The 18,064-nt window shown below is 26.5% G+C and overlaps 1 protein-coding gene across 2 annotated transcripts; it reads left to right on the top strand.

The window, feature by feature from the left end:
- Window positions 1–6,384: 6,384 nt before the first annotated feature.
- On the top strand, window positions 6,385–17,455 carry LOC129957091 (uncharacterized). 2 transcript variants are annotated; one of them, XR_008782737.1, is made up of 3 exons: window positions 6,385–6,622; window positions 11,494–11,697; window positions 12,755–12,988. XR_008782737.1 is itself a non-coding variant. In XM_056069234.1 (3 exons), the coding sequence occupies exon 3, from the start codon at window positions 14,025–14,027 to the stop codon at window positions 15,516–15,518; it is 1,494 nt and encodes a 497-aa protein (XP_055925209.1). In that variant the 5' UTR covers window positions 6,385–6,622; window positions 11,494–11,697; window positions 13,777–14,024; the 3' UTR covers window positions 15,519–17,455. The 2 variants fall into 2 exon arrangements, 1 of the variants encoding a protein (XP_055925209.1); XM_056069234.1 differs by lacking the exon at window positions 12,755–12,988 and adding an exon at window positions 13,777–17,455.
- The last annotated feature ends 609 nt before the right edge of the window (window positions 17,456–18,064 follow it).

An 18,064-nucleotide genomic window follows, 5' to 3' on the forward strand; every position in this document is an offset into this window, starting at 1 on the left:
TTCATTTAGAATTTTATTTAATTAAAAAGTAAGCAAGTTCTTGATGTTTTTTCTCCTCGATAACTTTCGAAAATATTACAGTATAAATGTTATTTTTATATATTTAGAAATTTTTTTTTCAATGATTGTAATTTTTTGCAGTATAAATATTTTTTTCATATTTAATCAATTTTCTAAAAATATTTTAGGCACATTTTCCAGCAAAAATCTTAAGAATTTTGAGCAAATATTAAGCGTATCAAGAATAATTATACAAAAGCATAAGAATTCTTGATGAACACCAAAGTTATTATAAAATTTGCGAAAAAATGTTCAGTTTTCGTTTTACTGTGCGAATTATTATTCTGTCCTTTAAAAAAATTATGACTGGCAAAGCTGATCTCAGGAAAGTAAGCAATATAATTATCTAATTCCGCAAAAAAAAAAAAAAAAAAAAATCTGAAAAATTTACATTTAAAATATTTTTAATATGAAGAAAAATGCCAATTTTTGTTTTGCCCTAGGTTAGAAATTAGATTGTATTATTAAAAGACTAAAAATATCAAAGTACATCCACGATGGTTAGTGGCGTTGGCAGAAAATAAGGTAAATGCATAGTAAAATTAATAGAATCATAGAAGTCTTCTAATATAATATTTATTATAGACTATCTATCAAAATTTGAAGCTTATAAATGATTTGCTAAAGAAGCTATTAAGACCCAGTTACGTAAAGTATTTAATTGAAAATTTTAGCGGCCATTAACTTTGGCTAGCCAGTTGGTCGGTGATTAGTATTAAATAAAATGTTGCTATAGATATAACTCAGCAATAGAATGGAAATCACAAATAGAAATTAACGCTAAATAGAAAATGATTAAAACGTGTTTTTCACACGGATTAATAAACCAAACATACTCGTAAATTTATATATATTTTAAAACATATCCTTTAATTTTTAATTCATGAATGCACATAAGCTAGCCAACAAATGGACAAAAATTTGTATACTATTTTTAATAAGTAAATAGGTCACTATACTATTTATTTCAGTGACTTAACAAAGATTTATGAAAATTCTTTATTTGGTACAAAAAGAAAATTGAAATGCAAGAACATTGTCAGAAATAAATAATTTTTAGGACTAATAAATAATTTTTAGGAATAATTGAAAATTCATAGATCATTATTGTCGTTTATTATTAGGGAGCAATTTTTCTTGTTTTTATTTCCTTTTGCGAACTTTTTATATAAATCCGAAATCCAGCTGATTTCAGATCCAATCGATATAACTGCCCAACAATTTAAGCGTCCTTGCTGAATTAATGATCGTAAGTTTGTTTTATAATTAATGATTTAATGATCGTAAGTATGTTTTATAATTAATGATTTAATGATCGTAATTAATTTCAAGTTGGAAAACTTTCTTTCTGAAACTGTCAAGAGAATCCGTAGATGAATATATAAATTTGAAATGCGTCTTATCTGTTATCACAAGCCAGAAATTCAAAATTTTCATGGTTTTTTTTTTTTAATTTTTAATTTTATTTTATTTCCAAATGCATTCTTCAATTTCCTCACAAAGCATTCAACCATCATATTTTCATTCAAAAAAGAAATCGGAATGGGATTTTTTCCCCTTCTGCAAATTATTTCACTGAAAAAAACTATATTATTCCAAATGTTCCCATTAATGACATATGGATAAATGCGTCTTGTTAAAATGGTGATTAATAACAAAAAATGTTGATAGAATATGCATAACTACTATAATGAAAAAAAGTTTTAAAAATTAAAAAAAAAAAAATACTTATTTTTGTGAGAATTTGAGCTCACAAAAGTTAAAATAAAATTCTTAAAAATAACCCTTCAGGATTACAAGAGAATTCGAATTAAGAACAAATATCTTGTTTTTGAATAAAGTCAGTGCAGAATAATAATATCATATCAGAATAATAATTTCATAAATTCACATTTCCTAGTTAAAAGGCTTTTATTTAAAAATTCCTTTATTCAAATTTTATAGAAAGCACCACTTTTATAATGAACCAGAAATCAATGCATAAAATGCTAATTATTTTTTAAAGAAGAAATGCCTTGAAATTTTTATTTTCTGCTCATGAAAAGTTTCGCCACAGATCCATTAGTAAATAGCATGTTAAGTGGACAAGAAGTTAATTTTCGTTGCTGAAGAGTTTTAACTTTCCGAATTCTTCTAAATTGTAAATTCTAAAAAAAGATAGAAATAATGATAGACAAAAAACTGGTAACAATGATGGGAAAAAAAAAAAAAAAAAAGCTGATACAAAATTAGTAGTAACATTGAAAACGGCTTTGAGCTTTTTTTTTCAACAGTGAAATATATATTGTTGCAAAATACGTTTAAAATATATTTCAAAAAATTTATTAAATATTGTAAGAAAAATTGTATGATAAACAAATTTGGTATCATTAAAAGGATATATATATATATAAATTTTATAATGCTATAAAAACTATTTTTCTACTGTAAACTTTAAAAAAGTTATCCTGAATAAAGACCAATATTTCGCTTAATTTTTAATTAATTAAAAAATTTTTTAATCACTCTGAAAAGCACATTTTTACCCACCAAACTAAATATTTGCCAAATTTGATTGATACATGCCAAAAAGGCTGGTTTGTAAAGTCAGCACATGTACAGACAGTCAGAAGCTTTTTCCTTATGTTTAAGTATCAAAATTTAGTTAAAATACCAATACTTTTTCTCACTAAACATTCTTGCCAGCAGGCTTATGTGTTTTTAGCAAAGACTAATCACTCCCTAGCCCCTTTTTTCAATGGGCTAAGAATGATTTATTGGACGTTTGACTCGTACGGAAATGTCTGGTCCCAATACCCTTCTCGTGCCCCCCCCCCCTTTTTCCCCTACTAAATAGACAAACTAGCTGTAAATTTTATGTTATGAACATACAATACCCTTCGTAAAAAGACTACTAGGATTCTTTTATGTTTGTTAAGGTCCATGGCAAGGCGGAAGAAAAATTAACCCTGTATGCAGGAAATAAGAAAGAGACCTTATGAACGTCGCCCAATTGGAAGCAATCGACTAAAGACCGATCCTGCTTAATTCTTGGTCTTATACTCAAGAATGTGTTTGATATTGTCGATACTAAACACCATTTTTATTTACTTTATTGCTGTTGTAATTAAGGGAAAAGAATAATATAAAAATAGATTAAAATGAAACCTAAAATACTATTATACTACGATATTTCGAATTAAAGGTTCGAATCACCTTAATATTTATTTTTTGTATAATTTCTGTGATAAATTTGAAAAGAGAATATAAGCAGTCTATAGAAAATATAAGGATCTTTTTGATCTGCCGTCAAAGACATTTTTTTCCTTAATCTGTTCTCTCCTAGCAGATAACAAGTGGTCAAGATCAATTACATGATGTCATTGATACCGGATAAGATTAATGTATTAATCATTGGAAGGAGTAATAGGATTTAATTGAACAAAATTAAAACACAGTGCCTGAAAATTTGCCATTGTAGGATATCCTCTTTCCGAAAACTAAGAGAACTGCTCCACTTCGGGCTCCTTCATGGTTTTTTTTCTATCATTTTTCCTGATGGGTTTTCCAATATCCTTCTATTGATAGCGTTTGAAAAAGTCATAACAATAGTTTTTGATGCAAATTTAATTGAATTTTTTATTTCTTAAGATTTGAAGTCTGATTGGAAGAATTTACTTGATAAAAACAAATATCATAAATCCCATAATGGGTTTGAAGGGGTTTATACATTCCAGCTTATTTTCATCAAATAATCTACAAACAAGTTCATAACATTTTCAGAGAATAAATGTAGATTATTCAAAGAATAGTAGTTGATTAGAAAAGATATGTAAAAATTTATAGAACAATTAAAGGTCCATGCTACACATTCAACATTAATATAACAATATAGGCGCATACCCGGTAGCTGAACATAAATGCTAAATAGAGAATCAGTCAATAAATTAATTTTGGATTTTAAGAGGAGTCGCTGCATAACTAAACAGGTATTCCATGTACGACATGGCTAGAGCCGAAGAAGAAACATGAGCTCTAATGTTAGCTAACTATTTAATAAATGATATAAGTAATGGTATAAGTAGACCCAATGATATAAGTAGACTGTTTTGTTTCTCATTGAAAATACATTTACATTATAAGGATGATTATTGTTAGATGTATACTTTGGAAACGAAATCGAAATAATTAGGGATGTACCAGCTGCTTTCGGTGACCAGCTGGTCTGTCCATCATACATTTAGTATTACTTTAATTATGTCAATTAAAGTATTTGCAATAAATTTAATTTTTGTTAAATTAATGTATGAATTGCAAAAAAATAACAAGTTATATATAGTTGTAAATTATAAAAAATACTGTTTATGAGAATTTTTTTGAGAATTTTTTTTTTAATACTTAATTTTAGTTTAATTCTTCTTTAATTCTTAGTTTTTTATGAGAATTGCTGTTTAAGCAAACTATAATATATAAATAATTAACATAACCTTCGAAAAGAATTATCTTGCAGTTGATAGAAGACTTATTTAATGATTGAGCTAAGAAGTAAATATATTAAAACTAATAGAAAGTTAATTTCTAAAATTGCTTTTTATTAAATGATAGAAAAAAAGCCATAAAAAGCTGGTCAAATAAAAAAATCAACTGTATTTTATTAGGGGAAAAAAATGATGCTCCAGTTATACCTAATTTCTAATTTTATGTTAACCTAAAATAAATGAAATAAAATAAATAAAAAATAAATAATAGAAATGAAAATAATAAAGTAGATTTGAATCTTCATCCAAAATATTATAGTAAAGCCAAGATTGTAGATTTTAATTGTTTAGTTTTATATTATCTTTAAAAAATTAAAATGACAATAATATGCGCATAAAATTGTATTGAATATCACTGCAATGTGCTCATGTAGAAGTATAGTTTACTAAACCAATGAAAAATATTTTTGAAAAATTTGTTTAAAAGTATTTTGAAAAATACTAAGATCAAAGAAGAAAAATATTGAATCGAATTTAAAAAAAAAAAGAAAAAGATAACTGAAAATCTAATTTTTTTAAAATTTAAAATGTTTTTGGTCAGTGATATATTTCGAAGTTATAAAGAAAATGCTGGAATTTTGTTAATTTTTTATTAAAATTTTAATTTAATTTTTGAAACAAGATTTCTTAATATTGCTATCTAAGAAATAATTAATTGCCAGCCAAATTTGGAAGCTCTAAGTCCAACAACCTGCCTCGAAAGATGCAATTTATTGATAGCATGCCACCCTTTAAATTTTATTATATTAAAAATATGAATAATTTTATCTCATATTTTTTAACAAAGAAAAATCGTTCAGCTTTGATTGAAAAATGAAAATGATTTGTCTTTCATTTACGATATTGCTGAAAATCAAAATTTAAAAATTTGTTAAAATAAAGAATATCATAAGATTTTATACTTAAAAAGATATATATCTAAATATACTTTTATTTTAAAGATGAATCAAAATCTTTTTTTTAATTTGGAAATATTTTCGAAAGTTATTGCAGAAAAACTTCAAACTTTTTCGCTGTTTTTAAATAATAAAAATTAAAAAATTGCTCTACCAAACATTACACTTTCCTACCCTCCAAAACATATTTATTCTTCTCTGCGTACACACACGCACGTTCTCTTTTATTAGAAAAAAAATTTGCATATAGTAAAAAATTTATATATTTATATATATATATTATATGAAGAGTCCTTGCAGTCAAATGTTATTTCGAATCGCAATAACATAAAAGCATTTATTTATTCAAATTTCGCATGAAAATATTTCTATTATTTTCGACTGTTGGAGATGTTTTCTTTCAAATGAAAAATAATTATACAATAATAAAATAAATAAAAAATAATAAATAAATACATTTATATTTTCAATAAGTTATTTAACAAATGATAATTTTTAACAAATGACTTAAAAAAATTCTTAATAAATAAATACATTTTAATAATAATAAAGAATTTATTTACATCAAAATCAATTTAAAATATAAAAAATATCAGTTGAATTTCTGAAAGAGTGTAAAAGAAACGAGTAAAGTTTCAGAAACAGTAAAAGAACCGAAACAGTTTGACGATTCGAAGTTTTGGCGGAATAAAATAAAAAACAAAATCGCGTAATAGGAAATAAAAAAGATTGGCATAATTCGCCACAAATGCGCTTATTTGCCAAATCTTATAACCCCTATTATAGTTAATCCTGCAATTGGGATAGTTCTTGTTAGCGCCTATAGATGGCTGTAGACTGCTGGCGCCGTCTACAGGCACTAATTGGAACCTAGCTTGATCCTCCAATACGTCCTCCGGTTAACTCTACCCTATTTCGTTTCGCTTTCCAAATACACTAATCATTAATTGTGCATTTTTGAAAATGCTTTAAATTAAAGTTGATTTTTCTTGTCGTTTATTAAACAAATTACTATTATTTTATTCATAACAAATGCATGATTGACTCCGAATAATTATTTGAACATCGATAATGAAGAAAAGTTAACATGATACATTCGAAAGATAAATTAGACTTTCGCATTATTTTCGTTTTTCCACGATTTTAATGGTACTATGTTGTTGTAATATTTTTTTTTTATTTATGATTGGAAAATTATTTCATTAATTACCAATAGAAATATTAGAATATATAAAAGATAGTATGCCTGCTGAAATTCGTATGAACGTTTTGGTTGTATATGACCTACTTGTTGTGACTGTTGGTTTATTTGCTTAGGTAGTTAGTAATTAGACATTATTCTAGTTCATCATTTGAAATGATTACATTTTGCTAAAAATGAAATTACAAATGTTTACTATAGAAGACTGAATGGTAATTTTTAATTTATCTTAAATAACATGCTAGTTAAACACTTAATAAATCTTCCATCTTGAATCAGAGTGACTTCTTGTATTCAAAAATAATTATATATAATATTGTAATTTGACCATTATAGGTGAAAAGGAAATCATATTAGAAAATGCATTTTGTTTATCACATTGAGATATAATTTAAAATTGTGACAGGGAAATATCCCGAGTATTTAATTAATGAAATTGTACTTTATACTTTTAATTTTTAGGTATTAATTTCAATTAAAATGGAAAGAGCTGATTTGCACCACAGAAACCTGTATGAGAATATCAATACATTGTTGCTTGTTTCTGACATTTTATTGTTTGGTAGTTACAGTTTTATATCCATTAAATAAATGCTATATATTTATTACATTAAGAAACTCAAAATCCTGTTATTTATAATTTTTGTACAAACATTGAACTGCCTTTAATGGATAATACATTAAAGAGGAACAATTTCACAAATGAAAAGAAAAATATAACTAAATTGTTTTGATAAAAATATCTCCTCATTAAACATTAATTAAATTAATGTATAATTAGGAGTCAATTAATCTATCCTAATTCATTTGCTGCTCTTGTTTAATGACATTTTTTTTTTTGGCCTTATAATAATTTGCTGTATTTCATCGAATAACTTTCACTTAATTTAAGTAAACCAGATTTATTTAAGATTTAACCAGATTTAAGTAAACCAGTTTTTATTTTTTTTAAATGTAGAAGACTGTTGACAAATCTGGGATTGTAATATTATAAGTTTTGTGAATAGGGATTTTGTAGAATATTTATTTGCTATCTACATTTTAATATTTCATATGCTGTTTTTTTTAATAACATTTATTCATAGTAATTTTATGCCAAACAAGGCTCAATTTCGAATTCATTTGTATTAGCAATCAATGAAAAGTAATGTAATTTACTTAATTGAAGTAAATCGTAATGTAATTTACTTAATTGAAGGTTTTTCATGGACTTTTAATTCATTGTTTGTAAAGAATTACAATAATCTGTTAGAATTTCTAATAGTGTAGCTGTACAGTTTGCTTGGCATGCCTAAAGTGTTTTTGTGTATTATATTTGTACATTTGTCTTTTAAAGCATTTTGCAGATCCTAATAATCGATGAAAGGGATTTGTGTCGAAAGTAAAATCAAAAGGAATTCTCACCAACTGGGAATTCTTTTTTCTCTATGTTAAGTCATTTGATAACATTATATTGAGATTTTTTTTCCCCTTTATCATGGAAAAGAAAAAACTTTGTTTATTATTATTGTGCTTGAAAGCACATCCACTGAAAAGATTTTACTTAATGACACGTGGAAGTTAAATATAAATTACATGGTGAAAATTCTATTATGGTCCTTGTAATGTATATTTTCACTGTGCCAACTTATTCTCTGTTTTTTTTTTTTTTTTTTGTTTTTTTTTGCATAATACACTTATCAAACTAAATTAATTTTGTTTTAACTAATAATTATTTTATATAAATCTTAAACACAGATTTTACATTTTAAATTCTTTAGTTTCTCTTTTCTTTAAATGTATAATTCATTTGCAGTAAAAAAAAAAAAAAATGATTCATAATTTGAATTTTTGAAACTAGATTCCAGTTTTAACATGGGCAATAAGTCTTGTTGAAAATGTGGCCTACTGCTATAAACATTTCTTTTATTCATTATTTCAGTGAGTAAAAGAAATATAGGTACATATTCAATTTGAACATTTTTCATTCATCAGTAATTTGTATTTTTCTCTGTTTACTTGAAATTCTATTATTGCATTGCTAAAATATATTTTAAATGTTCTGATAAAGTGCAAATTTTTAATTTTGCATAGATCTTCTGTCTTGTGCATCATATTTAACAATTTTTTTTAAGACACTAATATCTATTTTGATAATAAAGATGAATGTGTGTGTGTGGTAATATTTTACAGAACAGGGTGTTTTATTTGCTACCAGATTTGTCATATGTATACTTTGGAGGGTGAAATGAATTCATACCTCAAGAGATTTTTTAAATTTTTAATCAGAATTTTAATTGAATTTTAGTGTTTTTCCACAATAATTTCCAAAAATATTATAGCAATAATAATAATAATAATTTTATACCTTTTCAGATTTACACTATTGATTTAAAAGAAATATCTTTTTAATGATACCATATTAATAATCTCATAAATTTTTCTGAATTTTGGCAAATTGTAAAAATATTTCTTTAATTTTTTTCCCCTTAATTTCTAACCATAGATTACATTATTGCTCAAATCTTGAAAGAGACAAGTGTAAAGTACCCATTATCCCTTCTCTTTTAAGATTTAATTCACTTTAAATAATTCATAATTAGTGTAAAAATAGATAATTAGTGTATACAACTAAACGTTAGTGCATGGCAAAATTTAATTACAAAACATTAAATGATGAAAAAGTTTCAAAATAATTACATCGTAAAAAATGGAATGAAAAGAATTAAATAATAATTTAAATTGATTAAAATGACAAAGACTAAATTTCAACAGAAAACAATATAAAGAAGAAAAAGTAGTTTAAAAAGAGATGACTGCTAGAATTTTCTACGTAATAAAGTTCCAGAAGAATATAACTTTCTTCTTATTTTTTTTCCAAATCAAAATATTTTTAAAATTTAAAAACCAGAATTACACTGATAGCAAAATTTAAATGAATTTCCATTACCACATAAAGATAATGAATTTGAAATTGATGTAATAAAATATTTCCTGAAGTATAGTAAGATGTAAAATGATTTTTTAAGAAAATGCTTTGTTTAAAGAGCAAAAGCTTCAATTTCCTTCCTAAGTTTAGGTTCTACAATTTTTTAAATATTATGATTTCTTTTGATGCTTTTTTTAAATATAAATTAAAATTTCTTAGCACTTAATCTGAATTTTTCAGTTCCAGTTTTAAAGAATGATTCATTGTTATAATTCTTACTTCTATTGCTACCTTCTTTTTATCTAATGCATTTTATAATATATGTACAAAGCAACAGTAATTTTGTTTTGGATTCTGTTTATTACAAATGCTGGATCATTTTTTGCTTGAATAAGGCTTTTATAAATTTCAAATTATTACCAATTCAATTAACTATATTGTTAGATAATATATTATCAATTTGTTAGAATCGCAAAACTAAGAAATTGCATGACAAATTGGAAAACAAGACAAACTGCAAATTTCAATACTTTGTTACATTTTGATATAGAGGCTTGTTTTATTATTTTATACTGTTTTAGATTGATTGTTATATTATATCTACTTTTTTGCTAATTTTAGTTCTATTTTCTCATACTTCCAGTTCCAGTAATTATTTATCTCTTTATGTAAGACTATCTTAAATGTATAGTAACACTTTTTTTTCCTCCATCTAACCAGCTTTTGTTTTGGTTTCTTTATTCAAAAATGTGTGTTAATAATGATTAGTTTTTATTATGTGAGGTTATATTTAGTACCAAAAAGTATTTATGAATGCATATATGCACTGAGTTCTTTCTTTCTGTTTAGTTTTTATTAATTCTGTATTCGGCAATGCACTTTTTTTTTCCTGCATCATTTTTTTAATCCGACTGTAGTGATTACTTTTTAATTTGTGTATTTTCCTGAATATTATGTTAGGGATGACAAGTCTTATTTGCAATCACTATTTTTATTTTTTTAAATGCTGATTGTAGTAAATGTTAATGAATTGAGGTCTGTTAATATTTCATATCTGCATTTTTTTTAATTCTGTTTTTTTTGGCATTGCATATCCATTGATTTCAGTGTTTTTGGATTCAAATTTTATCACTTTTGAGACCCATTAATTTTCTTTTATATAATAATTCAGTAATATCTTTAATATTGCAAGGTCTTTTGAATTTTCATTTTACTATTCATTTAATCTTATTTACTTTATTTCTAAGTTTAGAGTTTTTCGTCCAAAACATGTGTCATATCTGATTTCTTTTCAGTTCTGCATCAATATTTCCATACAGATTTTAGTAATTATGTTTGACTAGATTGTAGATAAAGAAGATACCACTGTACTGAATCAAAAATTTTACTTGTACTATATATTTACACCCAAAGTATACTATAAATAATTTATTTTTTATACACTTCTGTAACGTTTGTTAATTAATCTGATAATCATATCTATGTTAATAGGATAACAGCATGTTTGGGCTAGTATGTCCTCTAATTTATTACTTATTTATTGAATTGCTATATTTGTCATATGTTATTATGAGTTTTATTTTCTTATGGTAATTTGTATTATTTTATATTGTGGTTTATTATTATCAGTAATTCTGCATGCTTAATCTCACTGCAGTTGCCTCAAGTTGCTCAAGATATAGATGGCAGATATATATTATAATTGTAAATAATAAATATTAAAATTTAGTAAAATTATTATAATATAAATGCAATGTACAATATAATATATGTATGTTCGTGTGTGTATGTGAAATGATTTAATTCGGAGAGGGCAACAGTTGTGATTCCTAGAAATGACATTTTTCTTCTTTTTTAATGGTTAAGGAAAAATTTCTCTTTTAAAGATAGATTTGTAAATTTCTTATATAGAACCATGTCAAAGTGCTTCTGCAGTCCAAACAGAGAGGCAGTATGTGAAAGAAAAGAGGCTGTATCAAGAGGTCTTTACAAAATGGAATTTCGTTGTGAAAGAATTTTTGTTTTTGGCACATGGAGAAAATAATAGCCTATGCAATTCAGAAATTATAAAGAAGCAAGGGATTGAGTGATTAGAAAATGATATTTAGAATGCAGGTAAATTGATATATATACCTTATTATGATATACAAAATCTTTCTACTCCTGAAATATTTATTTTTAAGTAAAATGAGATTATAATTTGCATCATAGATGTCTCATGGAACAGTAACAGTATGTCATTGAATACAAGCATATATAGATATTTTGCTGAGCTTAAAAAGTAAATTTTTAAATATTAGAAATGAATATTGTAACCCCCTGCACATCAAGGTTGAGGTCAACTGGTATTTGGAACTTTTAATTTTACATATGACAGTAAATTTTCTTTCACTCAGTGTATTTATCTTATATTACTCTTTGAATTAAATCAGCAATTTGACATTTGAGTGACACTTATTTTACTGAACAAACTTAGTAAACTGATTGTTATATTTCTTACCAATAAAATATCACCTTACCACTTGATACATTATATACAAGTAATTTTTCTTATTTAAAAGTATTGCACAGGGTCTAATTTTGTAGTCCTTATAATTTAAACACTATATACAAATGAGATAGTCTGTATTCTGCCTTCTCATTTCCTTTGAATTTTTCGATTCTGGTTGCTCATCAAATCTCATGGATTAGATTTCAGATAATTCTGTAAACAAAAGTCTATCAGAGTGAGATTGAAGAATCACAATAGCTGCAAGTGATGAGTGATGATGTATCATCTCAAAGTTTTTTAGCAGCATTCTTCAGGCATACGTACATATATGTAGAGAACACAGTGTCGTTAATGTCATTTTGCTGCTTTGGAATTATGTAATTTTGAAACATTGTATACCAAGCACTTATGATGGAGCATGTTTTCATATTTGTGGAAGTGGTCACTACGAAGGAGAGTCGCATATTTTCCTTCTTTAAGAATGGCTTCAATTATGATGTAAACAAACCATAATTTTTTAACAATATCTTGGATATGATTGTCAAAGGTTAACTAACGAAAGATGCGGTGGAAAATCCGATGCATATTGACACAGTGCTAAAGAAATAAGAATATTTTATTATTCATAATATATTTTACATCTAAGTGTACAGTAAGTTTACCAGCTGTGTTTCCTTGCAGTGCAGTCTTCTCAGTCCCCAAAATTCGAGAACACTCATATCAAAACTGATCACCAAAGTCGATTTGAAGCCAATAGGAATCTACTAACTTAAAAAATGCAATGCCAGTTACAAAACAAAAGCAAAGGAAAATATTAGCAGTAAACCTCCTACTGAAGTGAAAATATGATGAATCAACAGGCCTCAGCTCATTAACTTTTGTTGCTATCCAGGACAAAATATATAAAAGGTGAAGTTTGTGATTCCAGAACTTATTTTTATTTATTTATGTTTAGCTTTATCCATGTATATGAAAATAATCTATCTACAAAAATTACGCACTAACCTAAATGTTCTGGTATTCAGGAGCGATTTCTTTTCCTTGAGATTATATATGTATGATCGAATGAATTATAATAATATCAGTAAGCTGTTAAAATACAATCAATTTTTTAAATGATATGGAATTCTTCATTGCTATTGAAGAAAAAAGTGAGTGGTTTTATTTTATTTTTTATTTCGGTTTAATCTTGCCAATGCACGATTATCTGTCTGTACATATAATTGCAAAAAATCGTTCACAGTTCTTTCCATTTGATCAGGACAGTTTTTGAGGCGAATTATAATAGTTTGTAATGATATGTTCCAGTAACTTCATTTTTTTTAAATCCATTAAACTCGAAGGAAAAAAAAAAGTGGAAATACTTTTGTCATATAGAGTCCAAATTAAAAAGGGAATGCATACCTTGAGTGCTACTTTGAAGGGTTCAGTGAAGAAATAATTAGTTTTTATTAATTGCGGTTAATTATTACCTGTTAAAAGTTTCAATCTGAAACAATTAGTAAAAGTAGTCAGTCTTTACAAATAATCTGAAATCAAGCGCGTCTTTAAAAAGCAATGAAACTGAATTGTTAGGAATACACAGAATTTACAATGGATTTCTTTTATCTAAATGAATGTGTATTCTTTCTGCTACATTTTAAATGTAATTCAATGTTTTGTTGAAATCCAATCTATGATTGATTTTTTTTCTCTCTTTACAGATAAAGAAAAACATATGTTTAAATTTTCAAAGAAGCGGCAATAGTGGATTGACCAAGACATATCAAATAAGTGACATTATTTTACAAGTGAATATACTACTAATAGTTGTAAAATTAGGCATAGGATTAAACTTGAAATATTAAATTAGCACAAGAAGTATCATTTGTTTTGTCTTCAGGTTCTTCAAATAAAATTTCTACTGCTGAACTCACAAAAATTGCCTCAACTCTTCTGCTGTTGAACAAAAATGAAGAAACAGCTTAGTTTCTCGGTCAAGCTCACACTTGAGGAAATGGCCCTACGAAGATACTTTATCAATTTATGGTGTGAAATGGACGTTTTGTCCTCGATTGAGAACCTAAAATATGAATATCTTACGAAAGGTACCCTCCCAAGTGATTTTGGAACAACCCTTAATGAGATGGTAAAAGAAAAGATCTCAAATCTCGTTCTACCCGAGTCGCTTAAGAAGCGGATGATGGTTTTAATTATACCAGTTGGTTTAGATATCGTAAGATGGAAAGTATTCCATGAAAATAGTGTTAATTGGTCATGTGATGGTCTGGGTTTAGATATTCTGAAGCAATTGTGTTGGACACCTGCTGGAACGGTGGATTACCCAAAAACTGCAGAAAAACTTCTATCCCTTGAAGCATTGAGAGTTCAAACCCGCTACAAATTAGCTGCTTTGTATTGTTTAGTTGATTACATACCATCGCTATGGGAACAGCTTCCCAAATCATGTAAGACGCATTATTTATCTGATTCGCCTTTTGTGCCATCTAGAGTAAAATTGGACGTTGCTTGGGCTTACCTTTTGACGGAGCAAGAATCTACACTGGATAGCATCGTTGCAAATCTATCTCCGGGGGATTCTTTTCTGCAGCTTGCTTGTAAATACTCAGCACTCGGTGGCAATAAAGGAGGGGCTGAGTATTTTTTTAAGAGGTTGACCAACGCAGAAAGGAACTCTTTTTTAGTTCCTTTAGTCAATGAAATCATACTAGACAGAAACAGAGAGTTACGCCGACGGGCGGGCGATTTTCCGATCGAAAAACTCTCCGAAGTGGTGTGTTTTTTACTATCGCAGGTGAGTCTGGAACAGCAGATCCAAGTTTTAAAGAAGCAACCGTATGAATTTTTTAGATGCTTTTTAGATTGGCCATTACAAGACCTTTGTTTGGAGATGGCATATCTCTTTCAGTACTTTCTTTCTAATCATCATTACTTTTTATTTATAGACTCAATAGCTAAAGATATGGACAATTCAAATCATTATTTTCCAAACTTTTTGCAGGAGTTATTCCAGAACAGTCCAAGCATATTTAAAAATATTTTCGTAGCTTTTGAACGTTTCCATATTTGTTTCTTTTATAAGTTTTTTAATGCCGAAGATATGCAGACTATAAAAATTATTTTTAAACATTTAGGTGTTGATAGGGTATTCACACTTGTCTCTCAACGTAAATTTTTTGTGCTTCTTGAAACAATTATAATGTTTAAAAAACAGCATATGGTAAAAATGTGTCTTGAAGAGGTCTTGCAATCCGAACATCAAAAGAGCAGAGTAAAAGAAAAGTACATGAAATTCCTCTCAGAATTTCGGACCGATGTGTGCGTGAGAAAGCGCAGATGGAGACAGATTTTTCGAGACATTGCGACTGCTGATAGAAAAAGAGGCATTATTGAAGAGACGGCTACAGGAGCTAAAAAACGGCAGAAGACGAAAATAACGTTCTAGAAGGAAATTGCTTCTCATTTCATACATGAAACAAATGAGAACAGAGCGAAATGAAGTTTTATTGTTTACTGTCTTGTGAAACTGAATTCATATAAAGAGGCTGACAAGACTCTAATAAAATCTTACAACATTTCTCATGATTAAAAGACAGCAGACCATTTTTTTTTTGTATCCATTGTGATAAAATCTTTTACTGAATAACATGCCTTAAATATCTATTCCTTATCCATTGTTTTCCAGAATGTAAAGATAAGATTGCAAACATATATAATTAGAATAATAAGGTATTCAAGTAATCAAAAAATTGTTTTGAATTTTATTTAAAAATGTCTCAAATAGCTATTTTTTTAATTTATTTAATTTATGCTGGTATTTTTTTTTTTTTTTAAATCTGTTATCGAAATTTTAAAAAATAGGACTTAAGAATACAAGAAAGTTTCTTCAAAAAATTAAATTATAGTCATAAATTGCAGTTGAAATATTTTTATTGATGCTTTAGGGTGAAATTCTTGCTAAATAAATTATTTGAATAGCAAGCTATTCAAAAGGTTATGTATAATAAACTGATTTTAAATATAGACAAAAAAAATGAAAACGATGCAATTATGCATGAAAACGAAATATGAGTATAATTTTAAGGTAGCTCTGAAATCAGATTTCTTGTGTTACGAAATCTTTTTCCTATTTTAAACTAAAATTCCAATTTTCATGTAAAAATTGAATTTTTCATTCGAAATAATAAAATTAAATCATGGAAACGTTTTGACCGAAATACCCAAATAAGAAAGTTATTATATTCAGGAAATTTTCATTCAAATTGCTTATTTGTTTATTTCCATATGATGTGTAAAGGCTGAAGCCAGTTTTTTTGTGTGTATTGAAAATTGTATTAAAACTTATAAGCAGAAGACAATTATTAGATGCTAAAGCATTACTGTATGACACATTTATAGATTTTATTGCTATAAGTTGTATCTGATGAGAAAAGTGTAGAACTGTTGTCATTTGAAAAAAAATTTATTCTCTTATATTATATGTAATAAGGTGCACAATGTCATGGAAAGTTCTTAAACTTGAAAATTATTTGCATGCAACTTAAAATTTCTTTTGAAAAGGGGGTCCTTATTTAAGTACTTAAATTGTTTGAGAAGTGCAAATAAGTTCCCCCCTCTCCCATACATTCGTTACAATGTTTATAAAGCATGGCCTTAAGGGTATTTTTACCTATTGAATCAAGAAAGAAATGTAATAAACTGATCGAATTCAAACAGGGAATCGTGTGAAATATATCAAGGGGCTGCCAACACATATTAAGATAGTGCTTAGTGACTTTTCCCTTTTTCATTCCCACTTTCTTCAACAATGTGCACTGGCATTTTTTGAGATACTGGAATGGTTATCCAGAATGGGCCATATGCGATAGTACAGTGTCATCCTTTTTGCAACATAAACAATGCTCAAATTTCAATTTTTAGTGAGTTAGATGGTGAAAATTTTATTTTAGATTTGATTGATAAATATATTATTACCTTTTTATGTATTAATATAGAAGAATACATAGATTGGTCCCTTTAAAAATAATTTTTATGCGCCAAAAGTATTTAGCGAACATTTCCCGGGAACCGGGACAAAAAGATAGCACAGAAAAAGTTAATTGATGCAAGTCATCTAAAATTCAAATTCTTGAGCCTTAAATGTGAAACATGTGAATCTCATTCAGATTAATATCTGAACCATAACCTAAGAAGAATTATGAGCAATTCTTTCATTATGCTTTCCATTATCAGCTCTTTATGATTTTAAAACCAAACTCAAGGTTTTCTTTTTTAGTTTAGTTGAAGTGACTCATTTCTTTACAAAATCATCAAATATATTATTACTCTTTTAGACTTTTTAAATATTATTGCTTTTTATTTACATGGAATATTTTATGTAAAATGCATAATTACATTTGTCTTTTTACTTTTGGTTAAATTAAAAAAATATATATTTCTTAAAATTAATATTGTGAGCTGCTCCTTTTACTTTATATCATTTTTATATTTCATGCATATTAGAATATCATACTACCCACCAATGCAAGCATTTTATGTAATAAATTGAAAAATAAAATGATTTTCAGTACTTATTTAAATATTTAACATGGGTATTAACCCTTGTAAATAAATAATCTAGTATTTTACATCACTACTTATAATTGTTTTTAAACAATGCAATAATTTTTGCAATACTAAATACTTGCATTTTCAATGCATGCAGCTTATGTTGATATTTTAAACCCTTCATTTACCAGTGTTACATTGTTTTTATAGTCAAAAATAAAAATTATTTTGATATATTTGAATCACTTAACAAAATATATTGATATATATGAGAGAAGAAAAAATCTGGTAAAAATTTGATTTTATGCTGTTATTTTGTTAATATACTTAATTATTATTAATTTTTTTAAAAAAATATGTCCAAATAAGTTTTTTTAAAGCTGAATTGCTAATATATTTGTATCTGGATTTAAAAAATAGACATAAATGATACCTTGTAGCTAT

The sequence above is a fragment of the Argiope bruennichi genome, chromosome 11, assembly GCF_947563725.1.
Source record: "Argiope bruennichi chromosome 11, qqArgBrue1.1, whole genome shotgun sequence".
In the NCBI taxonomy this organism is placed as follows: Eukaryota; Metazoa; Arthropoda; class Arachnida; order Araneae; family Araneidae; genus Argiope; species Argiope bruennichi.

Bases quoted from the DNA above. Each gene is read 5' to 3' on its own strand.
- LOC129957091 (XM_056069234.1), top strand. From the start codon at position 14,025: ATGAAGAAACAGCTTAGTTTCTCGGTCAAGCTCACACTTGAGGAAATG.